Below are 12,404 nucleotides of genomic sequence, written 5' to 3'. Positions count from 1 at the left end.
ATAATGAGCATAAATTGGATACACAAGCCTGCCACCCTGCCAGATAGAGTTGGTTGCTGAACAATATTCCGTGCCATCTTTGCTGGGTACTGTAGCTAACTATGACTACTAAAATACTTATCATCACAAGGGTGTCTAAACTGATTAGGTACAAATGATTTAAGGGTGGAGAAAGCCTTTAATATTCCTTCTAATTGCAGTCTGCAGAGAGTCAGCTGACTTCCAAAACAGAAACAGAAATCAGGGAGCAGCCCGTGGAGGAGATCCCACCGGAACCAGAGCCACCCAACCCCTTTAGCCAGCTGACAGACCAAGAGCTTGACGAGTACAAGAAAGAGGTGGAGAGGAAGAAGATTTCCCTTGATGGTAGGTCTCACTTTCAATTTAATATCCAACTGATTCACCAAACAGATCTTGTAGGCCTTCCATCCACCACGATAGGTTATGATCAAGCAAAACCAGGTTGCTATTAGACATCCATATCCTTAATAATGTCCATGTGTTTACCCTAGGCCAAAGGTTCTCAAATGCAGTCCTCAAGGCACCCCAATGGTCCAGGTTTTAAGTTTATCCGTGCTAGGTCACAGGTGACTTAATTAGCACCTCAGGCAATTTGATTTAACCATCTGTTATGAGCTATGAATATACCTAAAACCTGGACTGTTGGGGTGCCTTGAGGACTGCGTTTGAGAACTTCTGCCCTAGGCACAAATTCCATTTGGACTACATTTTAATTCTGGAAATATATAACAAAAATCAATTTTACAAGCAGGTCTTAGGGGTATATGCAATTCACGGCGAATCGCGGCAAATTATCGACGTTTTTTAATTCGACACAATTCGACAGGTGAATTCCGGCAGGTGGCTGCCGGAATTCACCATATTCAATGAAAAACGGATTCGACATTCCCGCGGGCGAAAAACGGCCGATTTGCCGCGAATTAAAAAAACGGGGAAAAACGGGAAAAACCCGGAAAAAAATGGCGTGGGGTCCCCCCTCCAAAGCATAACCAGCCTCGGGCTCTTCGAGCTGGTCCTGGTTCTAAAAATGCGGGGACAAAATTGACATGGGATCCCACGTATTTTTAAAACCAGCACCAGGCTCTGCGCCTGATGCTGGTGCAAAAAATACGGGGGACAAAAAGAGTAGGGGTCCCCCCGTATTTTATACACCAGCATCGGGCTCCACTAGCTGGACAGATAATGCCACAGCCGGGGGTCACTTTTATACAGCGCCCTGCGGCCGTGGCATTAAATATCCAACTAGTCACCCCTGGCCGGGGTACCCTGGGGGAGTGGGGACCCCTTCAATCAAGGGGTCCCCCCCCCAGCCACCCAAGGGCCAGGGGTGAAGCCCGAGGCTGTCCCCCCCCATCCAAAGGCTGCGGATGGGAGGCTGATAGCCTTGAGTAAAATGACAGAATATTGTTTTTTCCAGTAGTACTACAAGTCCCAGCAAGCCTCCCCCGCAAGCTGGTACTTGGAGAACCACAAGTACCAGCATGCGGGAGAAAAACGGGCCCGCTGGTACCTGTAGTACTACTGGAAAAAAAATACCCAAATAAAAACAGGAGACACACACCGTGACAAGTACAACTTTATTACACACCGCCGACACACACATACGACGATCCGAGGGTACCTGTGAAAAAAATTATACTCACCTGCCAGTGTCCAGAGATAAATCCACGTCCAGAGATCAAATCCTCGTACTTGGCAAAATAAAAACACGCACACCCGTACCAACGGACTGAAAGGGGTCCCATGTTGACACATGAGACCCCTTTCCATGAATGCCGGGACACCACGTGACTCCTGTCACTGAGGTCCCTTCAGCCAATCAGGAAGCGCTACTACGTGGCGCTCACCTGATTGGCTGTGCGCTGTCTGTGCTGTGACAGCGCATCGCACAGCTCTCTCCATTATTTCAATGGTGGGAACTTTGCAGTCAGCGGGGGGGTTACCCGCGGTCATCCGCTGACCGGCGGGTGACCCCACCGCTAACCGCAAGGTTTCCACCATTGAATATAATGGAGAGGCTTTGCGATGCGCTGTCTGAGCTCAGACGCGCAGAGCCAATCAGCAGAGTGCAAGGACGTTGCACTCGCTGATTGGCTGAAGAGACCTTTCAGTGACAGCTGTCACGTAGAGGTCTCTGCATTCGGGGAAAGGGGTCTCATGTGTCAACATGGGACCCCTTTCAGTCCGCTGGCACGGGTTTATGCGTTTTGTTATTTTGCCAAGTACCTGGATTATACTCTGGACGTGGATTTAGCTCTGGACGCTGGAAGGTGAGTATAATTTTTTAACAGGTACCCTCGGATTGTCGGAGACTGTGGCAGTCGGCGTGTCAACATAGGTAAGTATGTGTGTGTCGGCAGTATGTAATAAAGTTGTACTTGTCACGGTGTGTGTCCCCTGTTTTTACTTGGGTATTTTTTTTCCAGTAGTACTACAGGTACCAGCGGGCCCGTTTTTCTCCCGCATGCTGGTACTTGTGGTTCTCCAAGTACCAGCTTGCGGGGGAGGCTTGCTGGGACTTGTAGTACTACTGGAAAAACAATATTCTGACATTTTTCACAAGGCTATCAGCCTCCCATCCGCAGCCCTTGGATGGGGGGGGACAGCCTCGGGCTTCACCCCTGGCCCTTGGGTGGCTGGGGGGGGGGACCCCTTGATTGAAGGGGTCCCCACTCCCCCAGGGTACCCCGGCCAGGGGTGACTAGTTGGATATTTAATGCCACGGCCGCAGGGCACTGTATAAAAGTGACCCCCGGCTGTGGCATTATCTGTCCAGCTAGTGGAGCCCGATGCTGGTGTAAAAAATACGGGGGACCCCTACTCTTTTTGTCCCCCGTATTTTTTGCGCCAGCACCAGGCGCAGAGCCCGGTGCTGGTTTTAAAAATACGGGGGATCCCCTGTCAAATTTTTCCCCGCATTTTTAGAACCAGGACCAGCTCGAAGAGCCCGAGGCTGGTTATGCTTTGGAGGGGGGACCCCACGCCATTTGTTTCCTTGATTTTACCGTTCCAGCTATAAAAAAAAAAAAAAAAAAAAAAAATTTTTCAAAATATATAAATAATACTTGTGCCTCCAAAAAAGACAAACCAAGTACCTAATCCCTTCTAATATAAATAGATATGCTATTACCAAAAAAAAAAACACCAAAAAAAACATGTTTTAAATTTTTTTTATTGCTTTCACCCTCCAAATTGTGGCGGATTGAAAATGACGAATTTACTGTCTAAAAGCACTGTTGTCGAATTTCCAAACTTGAATTGAATACACTTTGGTCGAATTGCAGCACTTGTATCATTGCAGAAAAGTCGAATTTGACAAAAGTCGAATTTCAAAAAGTCGAATTTTTAAAGTCCGTTTTTTTTGACGGAAAGCACTGAATTGCATTGGCGATTTTTTTTTTTTGGTCGAAAAAGTCCAGAAATTTGACAATTTCGGAAATTCGACCGCAATTGCATATACCCCATAGTGTGATTAGTTTTCATTTTTCCCCTCCACTCACATTGAACTAGGACTTGACTTGAATTGGTGAAGTTTCTGGATGGTATATCTTGTCCAGTTTTTTCCCAAGCAATCGGAAGACTTTCCTGCCGCATATCAATGCAATTGAAAGATGGTCACACACAGGGCTGATAAATGTCTAACAATCATGCAGTTGGTTTGAATGATTGGTGTATCGGTTATTTTGGGCCTACCTATGCAGCAATATTTCTCTGACGTCCTAAGTGGATGCTGGGACTCCGTAAGGACCATGGGGAATAGCGGCTCCGCAGGAGACTGGGCACAACTAAAGAAAGCTTTAGGACTACCTGGTGTGCACTGGCTCCTCCCACTATGACCCTCCTCCAGACCTCAGTTAGAATCTTGTGCCCGGCTGAGCTGGATGCACACTAGGGGCTCTCCTGAGCTCCTAGAAAAGAAAGTATATTTTAGGTTTTTTATTTTCAGTGAGATCTGCTGGCAACAGACTCACTGCTACGAGGGACTAAGGGAAGAAGAAGCGAACCTACCTGCTTGCAGCTAGTTTGGGCTTCTTAGGCTACTGGACACCATTAGCTCCAGAGGGATCGAACACAGGACCCGACCTCGATCGTCCGGTCCCGGAGCCGCGCCGCCGTCCCCCTTACAGAGCCAGAAGCATGAAGATGGTCCTGAAAATCGGCAGCAGAAGACTTCGGTCTTCAACAAGGTAGCGCACAGCACTGCAGCTGTGCGCCATTGCTCCTCATGCACACCTCACACTCCGGTCACTGATGGGTGCAGGGCGCTGGGGGGGGGGGCGCCCTGAGCAGCAATATTAACACCTTGGCTGGCAAAATAATCACAATATATATTCCTAGAGGCTATATATGTGAAAAATACCCCTGCCAGGATCCATGAAACAGCGGGAGAAAGTCAGCCGAAAAAGGGGCGGGGCTATCTCCCTCAGCACAATGGCGCCATTTTTCCCTCACAGCTCCGCTGGAAGGATCGCTCCCAGGCTCTCCCCTGCAGTTTCAAGACTACAAAGGGTAAAAAAGAGAGGGGGGGGCACTAAATTTAGGCGCAGCAGTATATATATAAGCAGCTATAAGGGAAAATCACTCAGTTATAGTGTTCATCCCTGTGTTATATAGCGCTCTGGTGTGTGCTGGCATACTCTCTCTCTCTGTCTCCCCAAAGGGCTTTGTGGGGTCCTGTCCTCTGTCAGAGCATTCCCTGTGTGTGTGCGGTGTGTCAGTACGGCTGTGTCGACATGTTTGAGGAGGAGGCTTATGTGGAGGCGGAGCAGATGCCGATAAATTTGATGTCACCCCCTGCGGGGTCGACACCTGAGTGGATGGTTATGTGGAAGGAATTACGCGACAGTGTCGACTCCTTACATACAAGGTTTGACGACATACCAAATATGGGACAGCCGGCTTCTCAGTCTGTGCCTGCCCAGCCGTCTCAAAAGCCATCAGGGGCTCTAAAACGCCCGCTACCTCAGATGGCAGACACAGATGTCGACACGGATACTGACTCCAGTGTCGACGACGAAGAGACTAATGTAACTTCCAATAGGGCCACACGTTACATGATTGAGGCAATGAAAAATGTGTTGCACATTTCTGATGTTACCCCAGGAACCACAAAAAAGGGTATTATGTTTGGAGAGAGAAAACTACCAGTAGTTTTTCCTCCATCTGAGGAATTAAATGAAGTGTGTGAAGAAGCGTGGGCTTCCCCCGATAAGAAACTGGTAATTTCTAAAAGGTTACTAATGACGTACCCTTTCCCGCCAGAGGATAGGTCACGTTGGGAAACATCCCCTAGGGTGGATAAAGCGCTCACACGCTTGTCAAAAAAGGTGGCACTACCGTCTCCGGATACGGCCGCCCTAAAGGAGCCTGCTGATAGGAAGCAGGAGGCTATCCTGAAGTCTGTATATACACACACAGGTATTATACTGAGACCAGCTATTGCTTCAGCATGGATGTGCAGTGCTGCAGCTGCGTGGTCAGATTCCCTGTCGGAAAATATTGATACCCTAGACAGGGACACTATATTGCTAACCGTAGAGCATATTAAAGACGCAGTCTTATACATGAGAGATGCACAGAGGGATATTTGCCGGCTGGCATCTAAAATAAGTGCAATGTCCATTTCTGCCAGGAGAGGGTTATGGACTCGGCAGTGGACAGGTGATGCAGATTCTAAAAGGCACATGGAAGTTTTGCCTTATAAGGGTGAGGAGTTGTTCGGGGATGGTCTCTCGGACCTCGTTTCCACAGCAACAGCTGGGAAGTCAGCATTTTTACCCCATGTTCCCTCACAGCCAAAGAAAGCACCGTATTATCAGGTACAGTCCTTTCGGCCCCATAAGGGCAAGCGGGTTAAAGGCGCGTCCTTTCTGCCCAGAGGCAGAGGTAGAGGTAAAAAGCTGCAGCATACAGCCAGTTCCCAGGAGCAAAAGTCCTCCCCCGCTTCCTCCAAGTCCACCGCATGACGCTGGGGCTCCACAGGCGGAGCCAGGTACGGTGGGGGCCCGTCTCAAAAACTTCAGCAATCAGTGGGCTCGCTCACGGGTGGATCCCTGGATCCTTCAAGTAGTATCTCAGGGGTACAAGCTGGAATTCGAGACGTCTCCCCCCTGCCGTTTCCTCAAATCTGCCTTGCCAACAACTCCCTCAGGCAGGGAGGCAGTGCTAGAGGCAATTCACAAGCTGTATTCCCAGCAGGTGATAGTCAAGGTGCCCCTCCTTCAACAAGGTTGGGGTTACTATTCCACAATGTTTGTGGTACCGAAACCGGACGGTTCGGTGAGACCCATTTTAAGTTTGAAATCCTTGAACACATATATAAAAAAATTCAAGTTCAAGATGGAATCGCTCAGGGCGGTTATTGCAAGCCTGGACGAGGGGGATTACATGGTATCACTGGACATCAAGGATGCTTACCTGCATGTCCCCATTTACCATCCTCACCAGGAGTACCTCAGATTTGTGGTACAGGATTGTCATTACCAATTCCAGACGTTGCCGTTTGGTCTGTCCACGGCACCGAGGGTATTTATCAAGGTAATGGCCGAAATGATGATACTCCTTCGAAAAAAGGGAGTTTTAATTATCCCGTACTTGGACGATCTCCTGATAAAGGCGATGTCCAGGGAGCAGTTGTTGGTCGGGGTAGCACTATCTCGGGAGGTGCTACAACAGCACGGTTGGATTCTAAATATTCCAAAGTCACAGCTGGTCCCTACGACACATCTACTGTTCCTGGGGATGGTTCTGGACACAGAACAGAAAAAAGTGTTTCTCCCGGAGGAGAAGGCCAAGGAGCTGTCATCTCTAGTCAGAGGCCTCCTAAAACCAAAATAGGTGTCGGTGCATCACTGCACGCGAGTCCTGGGAAAAATGGTAGCTTCCTACGAAGCAATTCCATTCGGCAGGTTCCATGCAAGAACTTTTCAGTGGGACCTGTTGGACAAGTGGTCCGGATCGCATCTTCAGATGCATCGGCTGATAACCCTGTCTCCAAGGACCAGGGTGTCTCTGCTGTGGTGGCTGCAAAGTGCTCATCTTCAAGAGGGCCGCAGATTCGGCATACAGGACTGGGTCCTGGTGACCACGGATGCCAGCCTTCGAGGCTGGGGGGCAGTCACACAGGGAAAAAACTTCCAAGGACTATGGTCAAGTCAGGAGACTTCCCTACACATAAATATTCTGGAACTGAGGGCCATTTTCAATGCCCTAAGTCAGGCAAAACCCCTGCTTCAAAACCAGCCGGTACTGATCCAGTCAGACAACATCACGGCAGTCGCCCATGTAAACCGACAGGGCGGCACAAGAAGCAGGACGGCGATGGCAGAAGCAGTCAGCAGTGTTCATTCCGGGAGTGGACAACTGGGAAGCAGACTTCCTCAGCAGGCGTGATCTCCACCCGGTAGAGTGGGGACTTCATCCAGAAGTCTTCCAACTGATTGTGAACCGTTGGGAAAGGCCACAGGTGGACATGATGGCGTCCCGCCTAAACAAAAAGTTAGAAAGATATTGCGCCATTTCAAGAGACCCTCAGGCGATAGCTGTGGACGCTCTAGTGACACCGTGGGTGTACCGGTCGGTTTATGTGTTCCCTCCTCTTCCTCTCATACCCAAGGTACTGAGGATAATAAGGAGAAGAGGAGTAAGAACTATACTCATTGTTCTGGATTGGCCAAGAAGAGCTTGGTACCCGGAACTTCAAGAAATGATCTCAGAGGACCCATGGCCTCTGCCGCTCAGACAGGACCTGCTGCAGCAGGGGCCCTGTCTGTTCCAAGACTTACCACGGCTGCGTTTGACGGCATGGCGGTTGAACACCGGATCCTGAAGGAAAAGGGCATTCCGGAGGAAGTCATTCCTACGCTGATTAAAGCTAGGAAAGAAGTGACCGCAAACCATTATCACCGCATTTGGCGAAAATATGTTGCGTGGTGTGAGGCCAGGAAGGCCCCAACGGAGGAATTTCAGCTGGGACGTTTTCTGCACTTCCTACAGTCAGGGGTGACTATGGGCCTAAAATTGGGTTCCATTAAGGTCCAGATTTCGGCTCTATCGATTTTCTTCCAGAGAGAACTGGCTTCGCTACCTGAAGTTCAGACTTTTGTTAAGGGAGTGCTGCATATTCAGCCCCCTTTTGTGCCTCCAGTGGCACCTTGGGATCTCAACGTGGTGCTGGATTTCTTAAAGTCACATTGGTTTGAGCCACTTAAAACCGTGGAATTAAAATATCTCACGTGGAAAGTGGTCATGCTGTTGGCCTTGGCTTCGGCCAGGCGTGTGTCAGAATTGGCGGCTTTGTCATGTAAAAGCCCTTATCTAATTTTCCATATGGATAGGGCAGAATTGAGGACTCGTCCCCAGTTTCTCCCTAAGGTGGTATCAGCCTTTCATTTGAACCAACCTATCGTGATGCCTGCGGCTACTAAAGACTAAAGGTTTCCAAGTTGTTGGACGTAGTCAGGGCCCTGAAAATTTATGTTTCCAGGACGGCTAGTGTCAGGAAAACTGACTCGCTATTTATCCTGTATGCACCCAACAAACTGGGTGCTCCTGCTTCAAAGCAGACTATTGCTCGCTGGATCTGTAGTACGATTCAGCTTGCACATTCTGCGGCTGGACTGCCGCATCCTAAATAAGTGAAAGCCCATTCCACAAGGAAGGTGGGCTCTTCTTGGGCGGCTGCCCGAGGGGTCTCGGCTTTACAACTTTGCCGAGCAGCTACTTGGTCGGGGTCAAACACATTTGCTAAATTCTACAAGTTTGACACCCTGGCCGAGGAGAACCTAGAGTTTGCCCATTCGGTGCTGCAGAGTCATCCGCACTCTCCCGCCCGTTTGGGAGCTTTGGTATAATCCCCATGGTCCTTTCGGAGTCCCAGCATCCACTTAGGACGTCAGAGAAAATAAGATTTTACTCACCGGTAAATCTATTTCTCGTAGTCCGTAGTGGATGCTGGGCGCCCATCCCAAGTGCGGATTGTCTGCAATACTTGTATATAGTTATTGTTTAACTAAAGGGTTATTGTTGAGCCATCTGTTGAGAGGCTCAGTTATATTTCATACTGTTAACTGGGTATAGTATCACGAGTTATACGGTGTGATTGGTGTGGCTGGTATGAGTCTTACCCGGGATTCAAAATCCTTCCTTATTGTGTCAGCTCTTCCGGGCACAGTATCCTAACTGAGGTCTGGAGGAGGGTCATAGTGGGAGGAGCCAGTGCACACCAGGTAGTCCTAAAGCTTTCTTTAGTTGTGCCCAGTCTCCTGCGGAGCCGCTATTCCCCATGGTCCTTACGGAGTCCCAGCATCCACTACGGACTACGAGAAATAGATTTACCGGTGAGTAAAATCTTATTTTAGCCTATTGCCAGCATTTATGGCCAGAATGTGCCTCTGTATCTACAGAACCAGGAGACAAGGATGAGGAATCCCAGCCATCGCTGGTGACACCCCCTACTTCTCCTGTAAGAACTCCTACTAAGACCTCGGCTCTGATTGTGTCTCCTTCCAAGTCCTCAGAAGGTAAGTCTTTACATGTTCTGGGGCTGTGCTAGATCTCCTGGAAGTTACATAATTTAGATATGACACCTGACTAAGTCATTCTCACTTCTTATTTGTATAGAATGTTTTTTAGATTTCTGTTGTAGACTATTTTGTATTTTTATATGAATATCTCCGATTTCCCTTCTGTCTACAGGCTGAGATGTATTAAAACCTATTATAAGATTTGATCCAAACATAGCTCAGTATATTAGATTAATGTGCCAGTAGTGAGGCTTCTCACCATGGTGTATGATCCCATCCAGAGTGGTCTCACTAAGAAGTGTGCCCATATATCCAGATGAGAAACCTCCCTACTGACTCCGTGTTGGTGTTATTACACAGTGTGCAGTCTCTATGGTCTTTTTCCATAGACCCAGGTTGGGAATATTGCACTCTCTCCCTGGAAGTCAATATTTTACTGCCATCTTCCTCTTTCTTCTTTAGCTCTTTGTGTATTCATAGTGATCATATGTTGTCATTGTGTCTTTGTGTGTGTGTGTCGCCACAATGTTTCCCCTTCTCTTTCCATGTGCTGTCTCATGGCAGGAGTGCCCTCAGACTCTGAATACCTGTCTCTGTAGTAAGTATAGATGGCCTGGCTTGCTTCTCTCCACCCACCTGAAGCTTTTGCTCCTCTTGTTTTACACTACAGCCTTTTGGTTACCATGCAAGGCAATCTGCTGTCAGTCAAACTATCTTGTTGTCAACAAATTATTTGATCATTCTATTTTATTTTATATGTGTGTGTGTGTGTGTGTGTGTATATATATATATATATATATATATATATATAGTGTATTTAAATGAACTCTTAGTGGACGACTGACTGTAGTATCAAAACCTTGATAACATGGCATCCAAATTCTGCAATGTAAAAAGACCACCTGAGATGGCATACAACCTCACCTGCCTATGCCCTATACAGGCAGTGAATTGGTGGCTATCTTGTAGACTGTTTTTCTTTGCACTGACTAATGCACTTCCTGTGAACTAACAACTAAAGCAGCAATTTACCCCTATAACACGTATTAACATGGAACAGTGTGGATATTTTTAGCTGCTTGCTTTTGTAAATGGTGCTTCTAATGTTGATTATTTCCACAGCCTAAGCTATTCCTCCACCTAAGATAGCAGGGATGTAGCCAGCTTTACTTTGCTGAAATGGAAGTATTTAGGGTAATGCTGACAAGGGGGGTAATTCAGACTGGATCGCTGCCGCAGTCTGAATTACTGTGTGGAGTGCGCACGCGCACCCCGGGAGCCCAGTGAGATGCTGCCAGCATCTCACTGGCTGCGATCGCCTCTGCCTGACAGGCAGAGGCGGTCGCAGGGTAGGAGGGGGCGTGCCAACAGCGTTAGAACGCAGTTGGCGGGGCAAGGTCCGAACAATGGAGGCGTGTCCGGACCATTGAGGTGAAGGGGGGGGGGGACACGGCGGCTGCGTGATATCATACACAGCCGCTGCGACCCAGGACGCGGCCAGTAGCTCCCTGCCAGAGCGCAGGACCTGCGCTGGCAGGAAGCTACTCGCTGCAAGTCCATGCAATGCTTTTGTACCTGTGCGGGGGAAGGGGAGGGCTAGACATGCGGCGGGGCGGACTAGCCCTGTGCTAGGCGTCTCCCTGCATGTCAGAGTAAATTATCGTATATGTGATCAACTCTGAAAATGAATTACCCCCAAGTCAGGTGACAGCAGACAATCTCCATTCAATGCAACCCGGGTACAGTCCTTGTAGCATAGTTGGGAATGCTGGTCTGCAGTGGTGTTCCGGAATTTGCAGTATTGTGAAAGGTCGCGTTGGGTCGTGCAACCACAAATTATTTATTATAAAATAAGAATTTACTTACCGATAATTCTATTTCTCGGAGTCCGTAGTGGATGCTGGGGTTCCTGAAAGGACCATGGGGAATAGCGGCTCCGCAGGAGACAGGGCACAAAAAAGTAAAGCTTTACTAGGTCAGGTGGTGTGCACTGGCTCCTCCCCCTATGACCCTCCTCCAGACTCCAGTTAGGTACTGTGCCCGGACGAGCATACACAATAAGGGAGGCATTTTGAATCCCGGGTAAGACTCATACCAGCCACACCAATCACACCGTACAACTTGTGATCTAAACCCAGTTAACAGTATGACAACAGAAAGGGCCTCTTAAAGATGGCTCCTTAACAATAACCCGAATTAGTTAACAATAACTATGTACAAGTATTGCAGATAATCCGCACTTGGGATGGGCGCCCAGCATCCACTACGGACTCCGAGAAATAGAATTATCGGTAAGTAAATTCTTATTTTCTCTATCGTCCTAAGTGGATGCTGGGGTTCCTGAAAGGACCATGGGGATTATACCAAAGCTCCCAAACGGGCGGGAGAGTGCGGATGACTCTGCAGCACCGAATGAGAGAACTCCAGGTCCTCCTTTGCCAGGGTATCAAATTTGTAAAATTTTACAAACGTGTTCTCCCCCGACCACGTAGCTGCTCGGCAGAGTTGTAATGCCGAGACCCCTCGGGCAGCCGCCCAAGATGAGCCCACCTTCCTTGTGGAGTGGGCTTTTACAGTTTTAGGCTGTGGCAGGCCTGCCACAGAATGTGCAAGTTGAATTGTGTTACAAATCCAACGAGCAATCGACTGCTTAGAAGCAGGTGCGCCCAACTTGTTGGGTGCATACAATATAAACAGCGAGTCAGATTTTCTGACTCCAGCCGTCCTTGCAATGTATATTTTTAAGGCTCTGACAACGTCCAACAACTTGGAGTCCTCCAAGTCGCTAGTGGCCGCAGGCACCACAATAGGTTGGTTCAGATGAAATGCTGATACCACTTTAGGGAGAAAATGCGGACG

General features: G+C 48.5%; 1 protein-coding gene across 8 annotated transcripts in view; it reads left to right on the top strand.

The window, feature by feature from the left end:
- Window positions 1-12,404, top strand: part of ADD2 (adducin 2) — a 276,848-nt gene that overhangs the window by 222,878 nt on the left and 41,566 nt on the right. For 7 of the 8 annotated variants that reach the window (XM_063932099.1, XM_063932101.1, XM_063932102.1 and 4 more), the window contains 2 exons: window positions 201-366; window positions 9,426-9,542. In XM_063932099.1, coding sequence (XP_063788169.1) covers window positions 201-366; window positions 9,426-9,542 — 283 coding nt within the window. Of the gene's footprint in view, window positions 1-200; window positions 367-9,425; window positions 9,543-10,109; window positions 10,144-12,404 lie in introns of all 8 variants that reach the window. The other variant, XM_063932106.1, reaches the window with a different exon arrangement.

The sequence above is a fragment of the Pseudophryne corroboree genome, chromosome 6 (genome assembly GCF_028390025.1).
Source record: "Pseudophryne corroboree isolate aPseCor3 chromosome 6, aPseCor3.hap2, whole genome shotgun sequence".
Lineage (NCBI taxonomy): Eukaryota > Metazoa > Chordata > Amphibia > Anura > Myobatrachidae > Pseudophryne > Pseudophryne corroboree.
This window is presented reverse-complemented; position numbering and strand designations above follow the sequence as displayed.